Source organism: Ranitomeya variabilis, chromosome 5, assembly GCF_051348905.1.
Source record: "Ranitomeya variabilis isolate aRanVar5 chromosome 5, aRanVar5.hap1, whole genome shotgun sequence".
In the NCBI taxonomy this organism is placed as follows: Eukaryota; Metazoa; Chordata; class Amphibia; order Anura; family Dendrobatidae; genus Ranitomeya; species Ranitomeya variabilis.
The window spans coordinates 272,678,411-272,697,246 of NC_135236.1; the positions used below are offsets into that span (position 1 = coordinate 272,678,411).

Sequence of the window (18,836 nt, forward strand, 5' to 3'; positions counted from 1 at the left end):
AAATGTAAACTTTGAAAATTGCAACATTTTCACCAAAGTTACGAATAAAAGTCATATCCAAGAAATGTTACCACATTAATGAAGTACAATATGTCACGAGAAAACATTCTCAGAATCAGTGGGATCCATTGAAGTGTTCCAGAATTATGACCTCAAAGTGACAGTGGTCAGAATTGCAAAAATTTGCATGGTCAGGAAGTTGAAAACAGGCTTCGGAATGAAGGGGTTAAAAATACTGTATACTGTAATTCATCAACACAATTTGACCAGTTTGAACTCTCCATCAAAGTGCACCTTCTTATACCTACAAATCTGCTAGGGTACTTTTGTAACTGTCAAATTTCTATACACATTGTCAAAGTTCAATTGTCAAAGTTCAACACAACACAACTTCATACTTTTCCAGTCAAAATTCATGAGACAAATGAAAAATTGAGAAATAGTCACCTATTTATTGATTTTCAGATTCATTTTTAAATTTTATCATCATGTTATCTATCACACTTATGCAATCTTCTCTGTTCATTTGTTTTAAGCATTCTCTTAGTCGACTCAGTGAAACAGGATATTTATTTAATGTGAGTTTGGTAGGGGACAATCGTCTGTTTCTTGCCTCTTCCTCAATCTCTGTCACTATACTGATGGTTGCTTTTCCCAGCAACTCTCCCAGTATTTTCCAATTGACTTCTATGGGACTGGTGTCTAGTAGACTACAAAGTTTTAAGAGTGAATCGCTGTCAAGCCAGCGGGTGCTGCAATTCATTCCAAGGACGGACAACATTCTTGTGTCATGCTGTGGGAACAATAGCTCCCATGGCTGTATATCCCAATTACCACAAAGGGATCCATTCTTTATTTCGGCTTCCAAGATTTGCATAAAACTAAATCCACTAAGTTCCTGAACTATGCTAGTCGGGTGGACAAATCCTGCAGAAGTAGATACTGCAGAACTGAGAGTCAAATTGCGTAGCTCTGTAGGACAAAGATGGAGCTTTACATAGTCCTGCTCTTGCTCATTTCTAAGAAGAATTTCAACTTCCTTTCCCACATTTTCCAGGAGGTGGTAACAATCTCCCTCTTCATCCTTCATGCTCCAGCTTCCAATCATGTATAAATTTCTCCTATCTTTTGAAACCTCGACCCTCAGCTGAGCCTTTGTACTCAAAAGTGCTCCTTGCTTCCAGAACTGGCACTTGGTTGTGAAGGTACGCATAAGCTGGATCTGAAGTCGACCAACTAAACAATGGCTAAACAGTCCTGTACTGCCATTATTCCAGCGATATCCAACACCTCGCATATTTTCACATGCCCAATGTCTCTCTGGTCCGCCTTTTTTTAACCAGCCAGGCACCACAAAATCACCTGTTTGTGTTTTAAAAACAAGTTCAATTGCTTCCAGTAATTCAATTATACCTTCTGATTCACCATTTGTCAAGTTCAAGGCAGTAATAATTTCTTCTGAACTCCATCGTTCTCTATTTGTGCCAGATGCAGGGCTAAGTGCATAGCTGCCAAATACACCAAAAATGTCCTGTAATAACCATTTTAAATCTAAGATAATTATATGAGAGTCCAGATTTCTAGGACATGGAGTAGCTTCCAACTTTAGTTCAGTAGAGTTTGGCATGTCTGCGTGTTGTATTCCTTGTAAAAAGTACTGAGGCAGGTATAATAGCTGAAAAAGAATATATATTCGTAAATGAGGTTCATTAATATTCTAAAACCAAAACTATATAGATAGATATTAGTTTAGGCCTCATACTTAATCCAAGATTGTATTACAATATTAATATTTCCAATGTTTTGTATGTTATTCAAAGCTAATGCCAAAAACTAAAACTACTGTTAAACTGAAAAGCTAAAAGATGCTGTAGGCTAAGTTCTCACAAAGAGTAATTGATGTGTTTTTTATCTTGCATTCTGTTAATTAATTAATGCCAATTAGCTAAACTAGCTTAATTGCATTTTTCACTGCGTTTTCGACTTTTTTTTTTGTACATACTGTACGTTTACATTGTACTTTTTCTGTTAAGTTTTTTTTCTCCTTATTGGTGGGTCATGTTTTAGAGAAAACTGTTTTTTTTTTGGGGACACTTTCTATTACTTTGCTGTAAAGAAACTGCAGTTTACATATGCTTTTATTGCTTTTCAGCTGCAGAAACACAGTAAAAATGCATATGCGTTTTTTATCTGCGGATTTTACTCTACTCATTCAAGTCAATGGATAAAATCTGCAAATAAAACACATACAGCTCTGGCAAAAATTAAGAGACCACTGCAAAATGTTCAGTTTGTCTGATTTTTCTCTTTATAGGTACCGTATATTTTGGAGTAAAATGTAAATTGTTCTTTTATTCTATAAACTTCTGACAATATGTCTCCGAATTTCCAAGCAATCATTTTTGTATTTTTTTTCTGACAAAGAAAAATGGTCAAAATAAAAAAAAAACATGGCTTTCAGACCTCAAATAATGCAAAGAAAACAAGTTCATAATCATTTGGAAACCACAATACTAATGTTTTAACTCAGGAAGAGTTCATAAATCAATATTTTGTGGAATAACCATGATTTTTAATCACAGCTTTCATGCGTCTTGGCATGCTTTCCACCAGTCTTTCACACTGCTTCTGGCGCAAAAATATAAACAGTTCTTTGTTTGATGGCTTGTGACTATCCATCATCCTCCTGATTACATTCCAGAGGCTTTTAATGGGGTTCAGGTCTGGAGATTGGGCTGCCCATGACAGGGTTTTGATGTGGCGGTCTCTTAATTTTTGCCAGAGCTGTATGTACCAGAAAAGAAATTGACATATTGCGAATTAAAAAAACACACTGGAGGTCACTTTACACAGTGTTAAAAAATGATGTGCATGAGATTTCTTGAAGTCCCGTATACGTTGCTGTAACTGTAATACCTTATGTTTTTTAACATTGAAAAAATGCAATTGAAAAAACATGCCGTATACGCATCTTAAAGATGCTTTAGGCTAAATTCAGGTCCCATGATGAGTATTTGATGAGTTTTTGATGCAGAAGATTTTCTGCTACATTTCTGCATCTTTTTAACTAAACTAGTTTACTTTTGTTTTCCACTTGTGCATTTTGATTGCTTTTTTTCAGCTGTGGTTTCTGTCTTTTTGATATGGCATGTTTTAAATAAAACTGCTTAGTTTTGGAGACGTCCTGTTACTTAGCTTCAATAAAACTTTATTAATAAAGTCATGTGCGGATTACATGGGTTTTTATCGTATTACCGCTGCAAGTAAATTTTCACAGTGTAAAAAAAATATTTAAATCTCTTTGCTGGAACTGTAATATGCTTTGCTTTTTGTGTACAAAAATATGCAGAAGATAAAACACAGCAAATATTAATCATGGGAGCTTAGACTTAGGGCTCATGCAGCGGTCTGTGAAATTCAGAATGACCATGGACAGCAACGCATGACACAGACACTGCTGAATGCCTGCGGCCACCCAGCTCCTTCCTCAGGCTTCAGTCATTCAGCACAGTGACGGCTGGGGCACAGGTATACAGAGGAGCAGGGTGAGAACCGTGAGTTAGTGCTGTGAGTACCGGCAGGCACAGTGTTGCCTGCGCTCAGTTAGGGACGGCGCACACGCTGTGTTGGATGACGCAATGCAGTGACTTTATTACGCCATCTAGCGCCCACTGCGGTGCATGATAGAAGAAGAGGCGGAGGTTGAGCTGGACAGGGAGCCTGGATTAGCTGAGTATAAGCCTTTTTATTTTTGTTATATGGTATGGTCATTGAATGCGAGCCATCAAAAATCTGGATGGCCGTGTGACACTATAATACTGGGGGCTGACTGTGGAGGGCATAATACTGGGTGCTGACTGTGGGGGCATAATACTGGGATCTGTGAACTGTGGAGGACATTATTCTGGAGGCTGCTGGCTGGGGTTACTATAATTATGGGGGCTACTGGTTTTGAGGAACATTTTACTAGGGGCTGCTGACTGTGCAGTATACTAATACTGGGGGCTGCTGGCTGTAGGGGACATTATACAGTGGGCTGCTGGCTTATACTGGGGGTTTCTATGGGGAACATTATACTAGGAGCTGGCTATGAATACATCATACTGTATAGGGGGCTGTTGGGGACATAATATTGGGGCTGTGTTAACCATACTGTATAGAGGGCTATTTTCACCAATCTGTATAGGGTGCTGTGGGGGACATTATTCTGTATAGGGCGCTGTGGTGAACATCATACTGTATATTGGGGACTGATTATTTATTGGGTGCCCCACAAGCTTCATCTGCCTAGGAACCCAAAATATCTTGCCCCGGTCCTGAGTCCGTGCACTGCAACCCGTACCTGGACTGAGTTTCACAGACACCTGCATGAGCCATCACTGTATATGCTAATTAAATATTCTTGAGAAATCTACTATTTGTAAGAATTATTATTCATATTTTGCACTGCTTATCTAAATGTTGTTGAGATATACAAAGGAGGGCTATAAAAGCCTTCACTTATTTCCATTTTTATCATTATTCTGAACTACAGTGGAATAAATATATATTCAGGGCCAATGATACCTCAGATATATTATGTAGATATTCCAAAGCTGTTAGAAGAGTAGTTGAACAGACGGGATTTGGCAACACCTTTTGAACCCTCTCAGCAAACTCTCTCCAGTAGAGAAAGCGTACCTGAATTTGAGAAAAAAATAGGGAAGATTTATTACTGTAATATATTTCGGCAACTTTATGTAGACCTGGCACTGGTTAATTTCCACAGTGACAGAAAATAACCAAGATAAAATATATATTGTGCTATCTGTTGTGCACAGACAGAACACGCACTAAAATGCTCTCTGAACTCAGCGTAAAGATAAGTCCCACACAGTGTTGGACATGTATGTACTGCATGTTCAAGGTGCTGTTGCTAAAAATAAATAAATTGACAATTTCTTACCAATTGTCAATGGTCACATAGTACATGAAGTCATTGTCATGTCGGACGCTGTTCAGACCAGGTCGTCCGACAGACAGCGGTAATTCCGCTTTTGTCCACTATGCGCTCATTGGCGTCGGCTAGATTTTATCTAGCTGGTCCGGGGTTAATTTACCTGGTGATCGGATTGGAAGCTGGGCCATGCCCACTGCCTTTAAATAGTTCTCCTGAACATTGGGCGTCGCCGATTATAGCTTCTGTCTTGTGCGTTGTTATCTCGGTCTGGAGTAGTGAGCTAGTAGTTGGAGTATCTTTGCTGGTGGAGTATTTCCCTTTGTCTTATTTACTCCTTCCTATATTTGTATTTATTTTGCCCTGCGCATTTATAGTGTGTTCCTGAGTGACTGCGGCGTGGAGTATATTTTCCGTTATCCCTGTCTGTGCTAACTGTGGGTATTGGTGTATTATCTTTTCACTGGGTGGTAGGCGTGGTTTCAGCCTAGGGTTGAAACAGGAGACAGTGCGAGGGTCGAAGCCTAGACATGCACACCATCAGTGTAAACTCTAGGTAGAGGGTCAGTCAGGATTTCCCTAGTCTGAGGGAAATTGCAGGGGCCCGGGTTATTAGCTCTTGCCCACCTAGTCTTCCCGTGACAGTCATTTGAAAGCAGTCCATTTATGGTTAATTTCAAATCATACAGTAAAAAAGTTGCTGCAACTTCTGACTTCTACGCAACCGCACCTTGGACCCACGTCGCGTGAACACAGAATGCAAAGTCACCCCAATGTTAGAAAGGGTGCAAAAAATGGCACTGTATTTTTCAGACTATAAGACGCACCTTACCGTAAGACGCACCCCAGGTTTAGATAGCATAAAATAGGAAAAATATTTTCCTACTAATTAAATCTTCCATGGCGATGTAAAGAAGCGAGATAATTATCACTAATTTTATTGTAAGGCTAGGTTCCCATTGCGTTAATGGGATAGCGCTAACGGACAGCGTTGCACGGCGAAATTAACGCCGTGCACCGCGTCCGTTAGCGCTCCCATTGCCGGCAATGTTAGAGCGCATTGCTAGCGCGTGTCATTTTCGGCACGCGCTAGCGATGTGCCGGTCTTTTGTAGCGCGCCTCGGACGCTGCTTGCAGCGTCCATGGCGCGCCAGAGGTCCGTTCCCCGCTCTCGGAGATCGGGGATCTGCGAGAGCGGGGACGTTAACGCGACCCCTGAACGCGGCCTCGAAAAAGACATTGCGTTAGCGCAATCCGCTAGCGCTCACGCTAAACGGATTGCACTAACGCAATCTGAACCTAGCCTAATAGGGAGGTCATAAATATATTGTTAGTGTCTCTGCAGTGTAATACACAAAACACAGCTCTGATACATGCACATAGAGACACACACAAGTCTGCTACATGTGCACATATAAATACACACACCTATGCTGCAAGCACATACTGTATACGTTGTGGTAGATCAGTTCACTCAGCTGCACATGGAGGTAGATACAGGTACACTGTCTCTTTAAATCTTCCGCTGATTTACTATACATGTGGAACAAACCAACGTGAAGTGAAAATAGACAACAGTCCTTCGGGGGAAAAAAAAAAAAGGGAAAACAAAATGGTATACAGTCTCTACATCTGTAGGGATTCGCCTGCACTGCTTCAGCTTTTCCATCTCAGGACACAAAGCACTGGAGTTCCTCTCCCCAGCCCTACTGAACACAGAATGCCTCTGGAGGACGATTATTTAAATTCCAGACCACACCCTGGGATGGAGATAAGGTGGACAACTTCCCACCCGCTCTATGGTTGCCCACAAAAATTTAGCCCTTAAAATAGTTGCTTAACCCCTCTCAACATATAGTGTGCTGGAGAAAACTACTGGGTTTCAAATCACTGAAGCTAATAGCCTCAGTGAAACATATATCTCACCTCCAGAACTTTGCCAGTGACTTTGCCACAACGTACACATACAGCACTGCTGCAGGCACATATAGACATACACAGTTCTAGTACATGCACATGTAAACATACACAGCTCTGCTACATGTTTATAGACATACACAGCTCTGCTATATGCCCATAAACATACACAGCCCTGCTACATGCTCACAAACATATACAGCTCTGCTACATGTCCATAAACATACACAGATCTGTTACATGCACATACAGACATACACAGTTCTGCTACAAGCACACAGATATACGCACACACTATACATTACCACATCCTGAAGTTCCTGATTGGGACCTGTCAGTAGGCTGCAGCAGCAGAGCATTTTAAGGACCTTCCACTTGATTAACTCAAGCACCTTTCAAGTCATGTGATCAGTCACATGACCTGAAAGGTCCTGGAATTATTTGTGCAGAAGGTCCTGCAGCTGCTTGCTCATGCAGCCTTCCGTCAATCCTGGCAGCTTCCTCTCCTGCTCTGCACTGATCACATAGATCAATGTCAGACAGAAGCAGAGACAGCTGCTCTCTGTGATCGGGAAGGAAGCGGTTTCAGCATTCTCCTCCATCACAGGAATGCTGCCTCTGGACTATAAGGCTGGAGTCACACTCAGCGTAAGACAATACGGTCCGTTTTTTACGGCCGTAATACGGAGAAATGTTCCCAAAATAGTGATCCGTAGGCAGGGTGTGTCAGCGTATTTTGCGCATGGCATCCTCCGTATGTAATCCGTACTGCGATATTTTCTCGCAGGCTTGCAAAACCGACATCTAATGGATTTATGTGCTCAAATGTTCGGGAAAACATATATACAGTATATATATATATATATATATATATATATATGTCATTGAGACACATATATATATATATATATTCTGTATTTATGTTTAATTCAGCGCGAGATATGTGAAAAGCAGGTAATTCAATTGCCGGCTTTTCATTTCTCCTTCCCAAACCCGACAGGATATGAGACATGGTTTACATACAGTAAACCATCTCATATCCCCTTTTTTTTTTGCATATTCCACACTACTAATGTTAGTAGTGTATAAATCACTTTTTTTTGGAATTTCTGTGATGTAGTAAACTCCAAAACAGGTGGTACTTTTAGAATAAAATATAATTTATTGAACACAAAAAGATAAAAACCAAGTCAACATGTTACATGTATACAAAAATATGAAAAAAATGCAAGTTCCGTAAAAAGAGGGACTATATCCATAGGAAAGCCACCAACATGCTACAGCGCAATAATGTATAATGTGCAACAATTGTCTGTTACACTGTGAAATGTCATAAGTAGAATTATGTAAAAGAACAAACTGACACACTGCCCAAATGCTAAATCCTTAGGACAACCATGTTAATGCATGCTAATAATGTTGTAACCGATGTCTAACAAGTAGACTATCTTGGTATGACGATAAAACAAGCATAAACGTGATAAGAGCCCAATTAGGGTACATGGACTAGTGACTGCAAAGTTCTTGTGTAGAATAAAGCTAAATAAAGACAAAGTAAATGCTGCACTTTACCCGAGCGATGTAGTGTGGCTTTTACCTCGGCGTCCCTCTGCCCTCTGTACTTACATTGAGTTGCAGTGAGGCGCCCTCTGGTGGATGAACTCATATGAACTCGAGCGTGGGAACTTTTCCAAGGCTCCAGTTCATGAGGACATCCACCAGAGGGCGCCTCACCGCAACTCAATGTAAGTACAGATCACTCAGCTTTCCTTTCATCACCCGGGGATTACAGACACGAGCGAGTGCTTTAGCGCAGCTCCTGCCTGTAAAATGATTTAACCCCTTCAGATGGATTTACTTCGTGGGACGTGACAGGTCATCAGAGGGTATGTATATTGTGGGTTTATTATTTTGCCAAGCGAGGGTCTTCAGGTGGATTGAGAGAGCAATAAAATACTAAAACAACCGGTGTGTTTATTTCATTAAAATAATTTTTAATAATGTGTGTGTGTGTGTTTTTTAACCCTTTCAGACAATTGGATTAATAATGGATAGGTGTCATAATTGACGCCTCTCCATTATTAATCTGGCTTAATGTCACCTTACAATAGCAAGGTGGCATTAACCCTTCATTACCCCATATCCGACCGCTACACGGGAGTGGGAAGAGAGTGGCCAAGTGCCAGAATAGGCGCATCTTCCAGATGTGCCTTTTCTGGGGTGGCTGGGGGCAGATGTTTGTAGCCAGGGGGGGCCAATAACCATGGACACTCTCTAGGCTATTAATATCTGCCCTCAGTCACTGGCTTTACCACTCTGGCGGAGAAAATTGCGCGGGAGCCCACGCCAATTTTTTCCACCATTTAACCCTTTATTTTAGCAGCTACAGCGCCCAAATTTTGCACATACACACTACTAACATTAGTAGTGTGGAATATGCAAAAAAAAAAAGGGGATATGGGATGGTTTACTGTATGTAAACCATGTCTCATATCATGTCGGGTTTGTGAAGGAGAAATGAAAACCCGGCAATTGAATTACCGGCTTTTCACTGACACCGCTGCGTATTTCTCGCAAGTCACACTGCTGGTCCGTGTGGAATCCGTATTTTTCTCGCACCCATAGACTTTCATTGGCGTTTTTTTGCGCAATACGCTGACAAACGCAGCATGCTGCGATTTTGTACGGCCGTAGAAAGCCGTATAATACTGAACCGTAATATACGGCTGATAGGACCAGACCTATTGAGAATAATTGTGCCGTTTGTTTGGCGAGTTTTACGGACGTATTTTCTGCGCTCTTACGTCCGTAAAACTCGCTAGTGTGACTCCAGCCTAAGTCGCAAATACTTTTGAACATGAGTTTTTCTTGTTATAAATATGTCTTATAGTCCAAAAAATACATTATTTATTTTATTTTAGAAAGACTTAGTGAGTGAGTGATACTAACTTTTGCATTTGTTGTAGGGGTTATAGGGTAAGGGCACAAGTTTAGTATCTGCAGCAGATATTTCTGTCTTCTGTGTTGGAAGAAAATATCTCAAATACATGTGTTTTTGCCACGTTTTTCATGCGTTTTTACTTGCGTCATTTTCCAGTTCATTTGAATGGGTGAAAAATACTACAAAAACACTTAAAGAACTGACATGCTGTAAATTTGAAAAAATGCTTTGAAGGCTCAATTTTGCAAGGAACTAATAAGCAGCCTGTTCAGGAGATTTCAGAAATCGCAATCACTTTGCTGTTATTGTAAAATACTGCATGGCAAAAACGCCAAAAAGTGAACAAGCCCAATGAGGTTAATCAAAGATAGAATACATTTCTAGAGCGAGTGAAACTCTAAGTTACCGTATTTTGCGGATTATAAGATGCACCGGATTATAAGACGTACCCCAAATTTTGAGAAAAATAGGAAAAAAACCTTTTTTTTTAATAAAATGATGGTGCTTCTTATAATCCATACGTCTTATTGCTTACTGGGGGTGGTGGCTGCGGTGAAGAGGGGTCCCAGGGTCGCCGCTGGAGAAGGAAAGAGTGGAGCGTTGCTGCAGGCCACAGGCTGGGATGAGGGGGTGTTCGGATGTGCGGCGCGCCGCTGCGGGTGTTTGGTGCTGTGGGGACTATGCTGACATTTTGTGAAAGCCCAGAGCCCTCGCACTTACTTGGTTTCCTATGCGGCGGACTCCGGGAAAATGGAGATGAGATCTCAGCGCTGAGATCTCATCACCCAAGATCTTGGTATCGAGATCTTTATCTGCACAAGCACAGCCATTTTCCTGGAGTTCACCACATAAGAAACCATGTAAGTGCGGGAGCTCTGAGCTTTCACAAAATGCTCCACCGCGGTCGGTAAGGTATATCTGCATTATAAGACGCACCCCCATTTTCCCCTCAAATTTGGGGGGAAAAAGTGCGTCTTATAATCCAAAAAATACGGTAAGTTCTGATATATCACACGTATAATTTGCAAAGAAGATACTGGCAATATCGGACTGACACTGAATTCCTAAATTAGACCTGTATACCACGTGTGGGGAAGTGACCCCTGATACAACTAGGGGGCGCTGTTTGTCCTCCCCAGTATGCGCACAGAGGCGTATGAAGGCCATAGGTGTGCATGGCAGTCGCAGGTGTAGCTGTTATTGAAATATGAGGCAGTGACTCATGTCACAGGTAGGGATCGCTGTGTGTTCTCCCCAGGTTATTAATGGAGACGGATGGAGTCCATAGGTGTGCATGGGAGTCATGGATTTCCGGTCCGGGTTTTCCATGTAGCTGAAAGCCACAGGTTTGTTGGTTAACAGCCCTGCAGTAAGAGGTATGGGTGTGTCAGGTGTGGTGCAAGTCAGTGTCGGTCTGGTGTGTGCTAGTGTGCAGAGCAGAGGCCTGCAGACCGCTGGCTGAGTGCATGGAGGCACAGGCCAGCGGAGCCAGCACCCAGGGCAGCTGAATAGTTTGGCACCCGCAGCGTATACAGCGATGCAAGTTGTCCATGGTAAAGGTCTCGGATGTGGACAGTCCTGTGCCCAGAGGTGGATGTCCTGTGCCCGAAGGAGTCGGACATGGACAGTCCCGTGCCCGGAGGTGGATGTCCTGTGCCTGAAGGAGTCGGATGTGGACAGTCCTGCGCCCGGAGGTGGATGTCCTGTGCCTGAAGGAGTCGGATGTGGACAGTCCTGCGCCCGGAGGTGGATGTCCTGTGCCCGAAAGAGGAGCAGCACGTGTAAAGATTGCAAACAGGTGGATATGGTGCCCGGCTGCTATCTGGAGGATATGCTGGGCTGTGTACAGCTGTGTGAGTAAAGACACTGTGATACTGTGATGCAGGACACCCACGAGAACTAGTCAGAGGAGGGCAGGCGTGTTTAGTGTCTGCAATATGCAAAGCTGTGTGTTTGGGGACTTTAATATGGCATGCGGTCGCCCAGGGAAACTGGACAAGGGAAGTCTGGCCTGTTTAGGGACTGCAATTTAAAGCCATATGATATGTGTTAGGTGTCGAGTTCCCACCTCTGCACAGGGGGAATCTTGAACCATCTCAGCTGCGGTCTCCCATTCTTCTCCAGCCGCAGTGGAGTCTGCTCAGCGGAGACGTCGATCCCAGCGTCTGACTCAGGCTGATTCCGGGGGCGACTGGTTACTACTGTTCTTCCAGGCTCTGCCTTTGTAGCCAGCGCTGATCAGCAGCGAGCAGATCTTTCTGGGACTAAGTCCTGCTTTTCCCATACTGGGCATGCCCACTGGACGATCTCCCATTGGAGGTCGGGGGTCACATGCGCAGGTCCTGAAGCGGTTCCTGTTGGACCACTAGGAAGGTCCTTGAGTGCTAAAACTATAAAAGGTTTGCATGGCCGCACGGCCATGCGCTAGTATCAAACCAATGTTAAAGAGCTCAGCGCCAGTGTGGTCATGCTTGTATGTGGTCAGGGTTTGGCTGAAATAAGCCCCTAGAATACCGGCACCTCCAGTGAGGAGTTTGTATGTTTGGATTCAGTGCCTCGGCTGAAATAAGCCCCTAGAATACCGGCACCTCCGGTGAGGAGTTGTTTGTCTGCTATGCTAACTGCATGACCACAGTTTTGCTCTGTTTGGTAGCTGTGTTCCAGGGCAGAGCATATTGTTATTCTAGCGAATGTGTGAAGTAACAGAGTTCGCTAATACCGTCATATAGTACCGCCTCTTACTAGCAGCAGGTTTCTCTCCTGCACGGTGGGCCCCGGGTTGCGAACGCACCAGCTGTCTCATATATATATATATTCGGTGCGTTCCGCCAACCCTAACAATATGTATTGCTATGAACTGGTGTGAACTGAACACTGATAATATACACTGAAATGATATGCACTTGTGTGTGAATGGGACTTTAATGCTGTGAGGAAACACATTCAAGAGACTTTGGGTTGAAACTTTGTGGATCACTGCCTTTTCACTGCGTACAATATTGCAGCGCAACACACGTTATACTTATTAAAACATAATTTTGTGTAGAGTTCTCCTCCAACTGCACACCAAGATTTGCAGATGGTTCACTCTCACATCGGACACAAAAGTCACTTACCTTCTGTGAGCGGAAATCTGAGACCTGCTCCAATATCAGCTGACAGATCTCAGGAACATCATCTATTGTTGACTCCTATTGTTACAAACATAAAAGGCCTGTTACATACCGTATATTAACTTGCTATTCAATTAAAAATGGTGGATATACATCTAATATCTAAAGATTAATGTTCATACTGTGCATAAATTATCTTAATTGTTTAAGATATTTGTTAGATTGGACCAATTTCAGTTAAAAAAGTAACAAAGAGCTTCTTGTGTGAATCCAATCTAAAAGAAAGTTCACAAATCATCACAAAGGTGAAAACAAAATTTAAAGTGGCATTTTAAACCTAAGAGATGAACGGTTAAGGCTGAGTTCACATTTGTGTTCAGGGGCTTTGCGGAGAGCTGCGCAAGTCCTCCGTTAAGCCCCGCCTACTTCCACATACTTCTGCATGCATCCTGCTTACCTATCTTTAACATTGGGTACGCAGGACATGCCGATGCGTCATTTTGACGTCCCGCCATCCGCACAAAAAGCAACTTAAACTGCCATAGGTACGAGTGCTATCCGTGAAAAAAATTAATACTACTCATACGTGAAAAATTGTTGTGTGATTGAGCCCTTGGGAGCAAGCTAATGGGCAAAATCCAGGATCAGAGCTAGGAAAATGATAATTCCACAAAGCCTTATTCACCCATCAGTATCTTTGATCAGTATTTCAGCAGTAATTTTATGACAAAACAAGGAGTGTCTCCAAAACATAGAAGAGTTGTCAATTTTTCAAACAGAGTTTTTCTCTAAGTTCCATTCCTGGTTTTGGTAAACACTGTTGATTAAATACTGATGTGTGAATAAGCTATGATGGTAATTTGATTTTCCATAAGCCATGACATCACCAGGATAGAGGACCACCTACGCAGGACAAGAAACCTATAGTTTTAAAAAAAAAAAAGAACCACCCCATTTGGTTAGTCTTTACAAAGAAAACTGGAAAAAAATGGAAGTAATAATTGACAAAAATTAAAGTGGACCCCACTTTTTTGTTTTTCACGTGCAGACACACTACCATCACTAAGAATAAAGAGAGGGAATATGGAGTAAGAAGAGTGCTGTCATGAGCTATGAAAAATCAAATGATCAATTTTACCATCGCCCATAACAACACCAGGAGAGATTCATAGAGACAAGGATCAGACTGGAATATCAGCTAGAAGAATCTTAAGCCAATAGTAAATCAAGAATTAAATAGCAAAATAAAGTAGGAGAGGTTCATGTAGTGGCTTTATATACAGTTAGATCCAAAGATATTTAGACGGTGACACAAGTTTTGGCATTTTATCTGTTTACCAAAGCATATTCAAGATACAGTAATATAATCAATATGAGCTTAACCCCTTAACGATCAGAGGTAATTTTGGTTTTGCATTTTCATTTTTTGCTCCCCGAGCCATAACTTTTTTATTTTTCGGTCAAAATGGATGTGAAAGGGCTTGTTTTTTGTGGGACGAGTTGTACTTTTGAACGACACCATTGGTTTTAACATTTCGCGTACAGGAAAACGGGCAAAATATTCCAAGTGCGGTGAAATTGAAAAAAAAGTGCAATCCCACAGTTGTTGTTTTACCATGTTCATGAAATGCTAAAACTGACCTGCCATTATGATCCTCCAGGTCATTACGAGTTCATAGACACCAAACATGTCTAGGTTCTTTATTATTTAAGTGGTGAAAAAAAAATTCAAATTTTTCTAAAAAAAAAAAAAAAAAAAATTGCGCCATTTTCCAATACCCGTAGCGTCTACATTTTTCGTGATCTGGGGCTGGGTGAGGGCTTATTTTTTGCATGCCGAGATGACGTTTTTAAGTATATAATTTTGGTGCAGATATGATCTTTTGATCGTCCGTTATTGAATTTTAATGCAGTGTTGCGTCGACCAAAAAATTTAATTGTGGCGTTTCAACTTTTTTTCTCGTTACGCTGTTTAGCGATCAGGTTAATTATTTTTTTATATTGATAGATCAGGCAATTCTGAATGTAGCGATAGCAAATATGTGTATGTTTGGTTTTTTTTAATTGTTTTATTTTGAATGGGGCGAAAGGTGGGTGACTTGAACTTTTATTTTTTTTATATTTTTAAAAACTTTTTTTTAATTTTTGTCATTCTACAACAGTCTCCATGGGAGGCTAGAAGCTGCCATAATCCGATTGGCTCTGCTACATAAAGGCGATGATCAGATCTCGCCTGTATGTATCAGAATTGCTCACTTGCTATGAGTGCCGACGACCGGGAGGCGCTCAAAGCAATCAGGCAGTGACAATCATAGAGGTCGCGATTCCACCTGCGGCTGATAGAGGCACTGGTCAACTGTTCAAAACAGCTGATATGTGGCGGGAAAGATGTGGGCTCAGCGCTGGAGACAATATCAAAGGGAGAGAGTAAGACATCAGCGTACTATTACACCCGATCAGGGCCGCCATCAGGGCATTACAGCCATTACTACTGTATGGGGCCCGGTGATGAGGAGCATAAAGGGGGGCCCGAACACGCTGGCAGCTCGGGCCCCCCTCTCTTTGCTTCTCCTCATCGGGCCCCTGGACATTTTGTTCAAGGCTTCCGAACCCCCTATGCATAACACAGCACTGTGGTGTTTTAAAGATACACCTACAGTATTGTTAATGCATTCGGAGAACGGAAAATGGCACTGTACCTTTAAAAGCTGCAGCTGGCCCAGGTGCATCATGGTCCTGCCTGACGTCACACGCTGCTCCACTTCCTCATTCCGGAGCAGAGAGAGCAACGTGCTGTGTGTCACGCGGGGGCGGACTGCAGATGACGGAGGGTGAGTCTCTCCCCTCTCCCGTGATCCCATCTGCTGAGTTGTTTGTAATCCTCTCCTGTGTGATACTGTCTGCTGAGCAGTGTATCTAATCCTCTCCTGTGTGATACTGTCTGCTGAGCCATGTATCTAATCCTCTCCTGTGTGATGCAGTCTGCTGAGCTGTGTATCTAATCCTCTCCTGTGTGATACTGTGTGCTGAGCAGTGTATCTAATCCTCTCCTGTGTGATGCTGTCTGCTGAGCCGTGTATCTAATCCTCTCCTGTGTGATACTGTCTGCTGAGCCGTGTATCTAATCCTCTCCTGTGTGATAGTCTGCTGAGCTGTGTATCTAATCCTCTCCTGTGTGATACTGTGTGCTGAGCCATGTATCTAATCCTCTCCTGTGTGATGCTGTCTGCTGAGCCGTGTATCTAATCCTCTCCTGTGTGATAGTCTGCTGAGGTGTGTATCTAATCCTATCCTGTGTGATACTGTCTGCTGAGCAGTGTATCTAATCCTATACTGTGTGATACTGACTGCTGACCCATGTATCTAATCCTCTCCTATGTGATACTGTGTGCTGAGCCGTGTATCTAATCCTCTCCTGTGTGATACTGTCTGCTGAGCCGTGTATCTAATCCTCTCCTGTGTGATACTGTGTGCTGAGCTGTGTATCTAATCCTCTCCTGTGTGATGCTGTCTGCTGAGCCGTGTATCTAATCCTCTCCTGTGTGATACAGTCTGCTGAGGTGTGTATCTAATCCTATCCTGTGTGATACTGTCTGCTGAGCAGTGTATCTAATCCTATACTGTGTGATACTGACTGCTGACCCATGTATCTAATCCTCTCCTGTGTGATACTGTGTGCTGAGCCGTGTATCTAATCCTCTCATGTTTGATACTGTCTGCTGAGTCGTGTATCTAATCCTCTCCTGTGTGATACAGTCTGCTGAGCTGTGTATCTAATCCTATCCTGTGTGATACTGACTGCTGACCCATGTATCTAATCCTCTCCTATGTGATACTGTGTGCAGAGCCGTGTATCTAATCCTCTCCTGTGTGATACAGTCTGCTGAGCTGTGTATCTAATCCTCTCCTGTGTGATACAGTCTGCTGAGGTGTGTATCTAATCCTCTCCTGTGTGATACAGTCTGCTGAGGTGTGTATCTAATCCTATCCTGTGTGATACTGTCTGCTTAGCAGTGTATCTAATCCTATACTGTGTGATACTGACTGCTGACCCATGTATCTAATCCTCTCCTATGTGATACTGCCTGCTGAGCCGTGTATCTAATCCTGTCCTGTGATACTGTCTGCTGGGCCATGTATCTAATCCTCTCCTGTGTGATACTGTCTGCTGAGCCGTGTATCTAATCCTCTCCTGTGTGATACTGTCTGCTGAGCTGTGTTTCTAATCATCTCCTGTGTGATAGTCTGCTGAGCTGTGTATCTAATCCTATCCTATGTGATACTATCTGCTGAGCCGTGTATCTAATCTTATACTGTGTGATACTGACTACTGAGCCGTGTATCTAATCCTATCCTGTGATCTCGTCTGCTGAGCTGTATCTAATCCTATCCTGTGTGATACTGCCTGCTGAGATGTATCTAATCCTATCCTATGTGATACTGTCTGCTGAGCTGTATCTAATCCTATCCTATGTGATACTGTCTGCTGAGCTGTATCTAATCTTATCCTGTGTTATACTGCCTGCTGAGCTGTATCTAATCTTATCCTGTGTGATACTGACTGCTGAGCCGTGTATCTAATCTTATACTGTGTGATACTGCCTACTGAGTTGTATCTAATCCTATCCTGTGTGATACAGTCTGCTGAGCCGTGTACGTAATCCTATCCTGTGTTATACTGCCTGCTGAGCTGTATCTAATCTTATCCTGTGTGATACTGACTGCTGAGCTGTGTATCTAATCCTATCCTGTGTGATACTGTCTGCTGAGCTGTGTAACTAATCCTATCCTGTGTGATATTCTGCTGAGCCGTGTATCTAATCATCTCCTGTGTGATACTGACTGCTGAGCTGTGTATATAATCTTATCCTGTGATACTGTCTGTTGAGCTGTGTATCTAATCCTATCCTGGGCATTACTGTCTGCTGAGCTGTGTATCTAATCCTCTCCCGTGTGATTAGCTGTATCTCATTCTCCCCTGTGTGACCCCATCCGGTGGGCACTGTGGTATAACAAAATTGAAAAGAAATCCAGCTCGACGAGGTGGTGAAAAAGCAAAAACTTGGTACTTTATTCACTTCATATCAAAAATAGAGGATAAAACAACAGCACAATGAAGTTAAAACACTATCTACGCGTTTCTGGTGACATAGCACCCTTAATCATGAACTGTGGTATAACCCCTTCTCGCTGTTTCAGGTTGGGTGGTCTTGGAGGTCATCGCTTTTGCTGTTCTGTTCTTCTGACTGGATGAGCAGGTAGAGGCGGAAGGCAGATCAGGCAGAGGGCGGGCGAGCAGGTTGAGTGTCTATGGTGAGTAGAGGCTTCAGGTGGCTCACTGTGGCTGTGGCTGTACTGGTATCGGGTGGCTGATGAGGGAAGGCGAGTGGTGACTGGGGGCCGCATGCAACAGGGCCCAGGGGGAGGCGAGTGGAATGTATAAGCTACTGGATGATCCGGACCTGCTGCAAAACCAAATGCCTAATTATAACAGGCAGCAGCTCAGGATAATCCAGTAGCTTATAAGTTTTGGTTGGGGTTTGGAAGGGCGGTGGGAAATTATTGAAGCAAGTTGGTATATATGATCGGGAAACATCTTTATTATTATGGCAGTGTAATTTTTGAAATGGAGCTATCGGTCTGTGCTCCCACAGTAGTGCATGGACTGGATGCCGATCTCCTGACCAGCATCCTCATTCATACATGCTGTGAGGCTGCTGAGTTCAGGTCAGGAGACCCGCGGCTGGTCCATGCACTGCGGTCCAAGTGCAGACCGATATTCGCCAGAAGTGAAGCTTTTCCAAGAGAGGGTGGAGGAACTGTGGAAGGTTCGTGGGGTGGAGGCGGCACTAGGGTGGAGGTGGAACTGGGGGTGGAGCCTGGGCGGAGTTTCAAGGGGGCCCCAAAATTTTGACAGTATGGGGCCCTG

At 42.9% G+C, this 18,836-nt stretch overlaps 1 protein-coding gene across 3 annotated transcripts in view; it reads right to left on the bottom strand.

Annotated features, from left to right (window-relative positions):
• Window positions 1-410: 410 nt before the first annotated feature.
• The window catches only part of LOC143775780 (death-associated protein kinase 1-like), a 151,984-nt gene continuing 133,558 nt past the window's right edge, over window positions 411-18,836 (bottom strand). For 2 of the 3 annotated variants that reach the window (XM_077264324.1, XM_077264323.1), the window contains exons 14-16: window positions 12,911-12,985; window positions 4,567-4,680; window positions 414-1,675 (exon numbers count right to left, since the gene is read on the bottom strand). In XM_077264324.1, the coding sequence (XP_077120439.1) occupies window positions 452-1,675; window positions 4,567-4,680; window positions 12,911-12,985 (1,413 nt within the window). In that variant the 3' untranslated portion in view covers window positions 414-451. Of the gene's footprint in view, window positions 1,676-4,566; window positions 4,681-12,910; window positions 12,986-18,836 lie in introns of all 3 variants that reach the window. The other variant, XM_077264322.1, reaches the window with a different exon arrangement.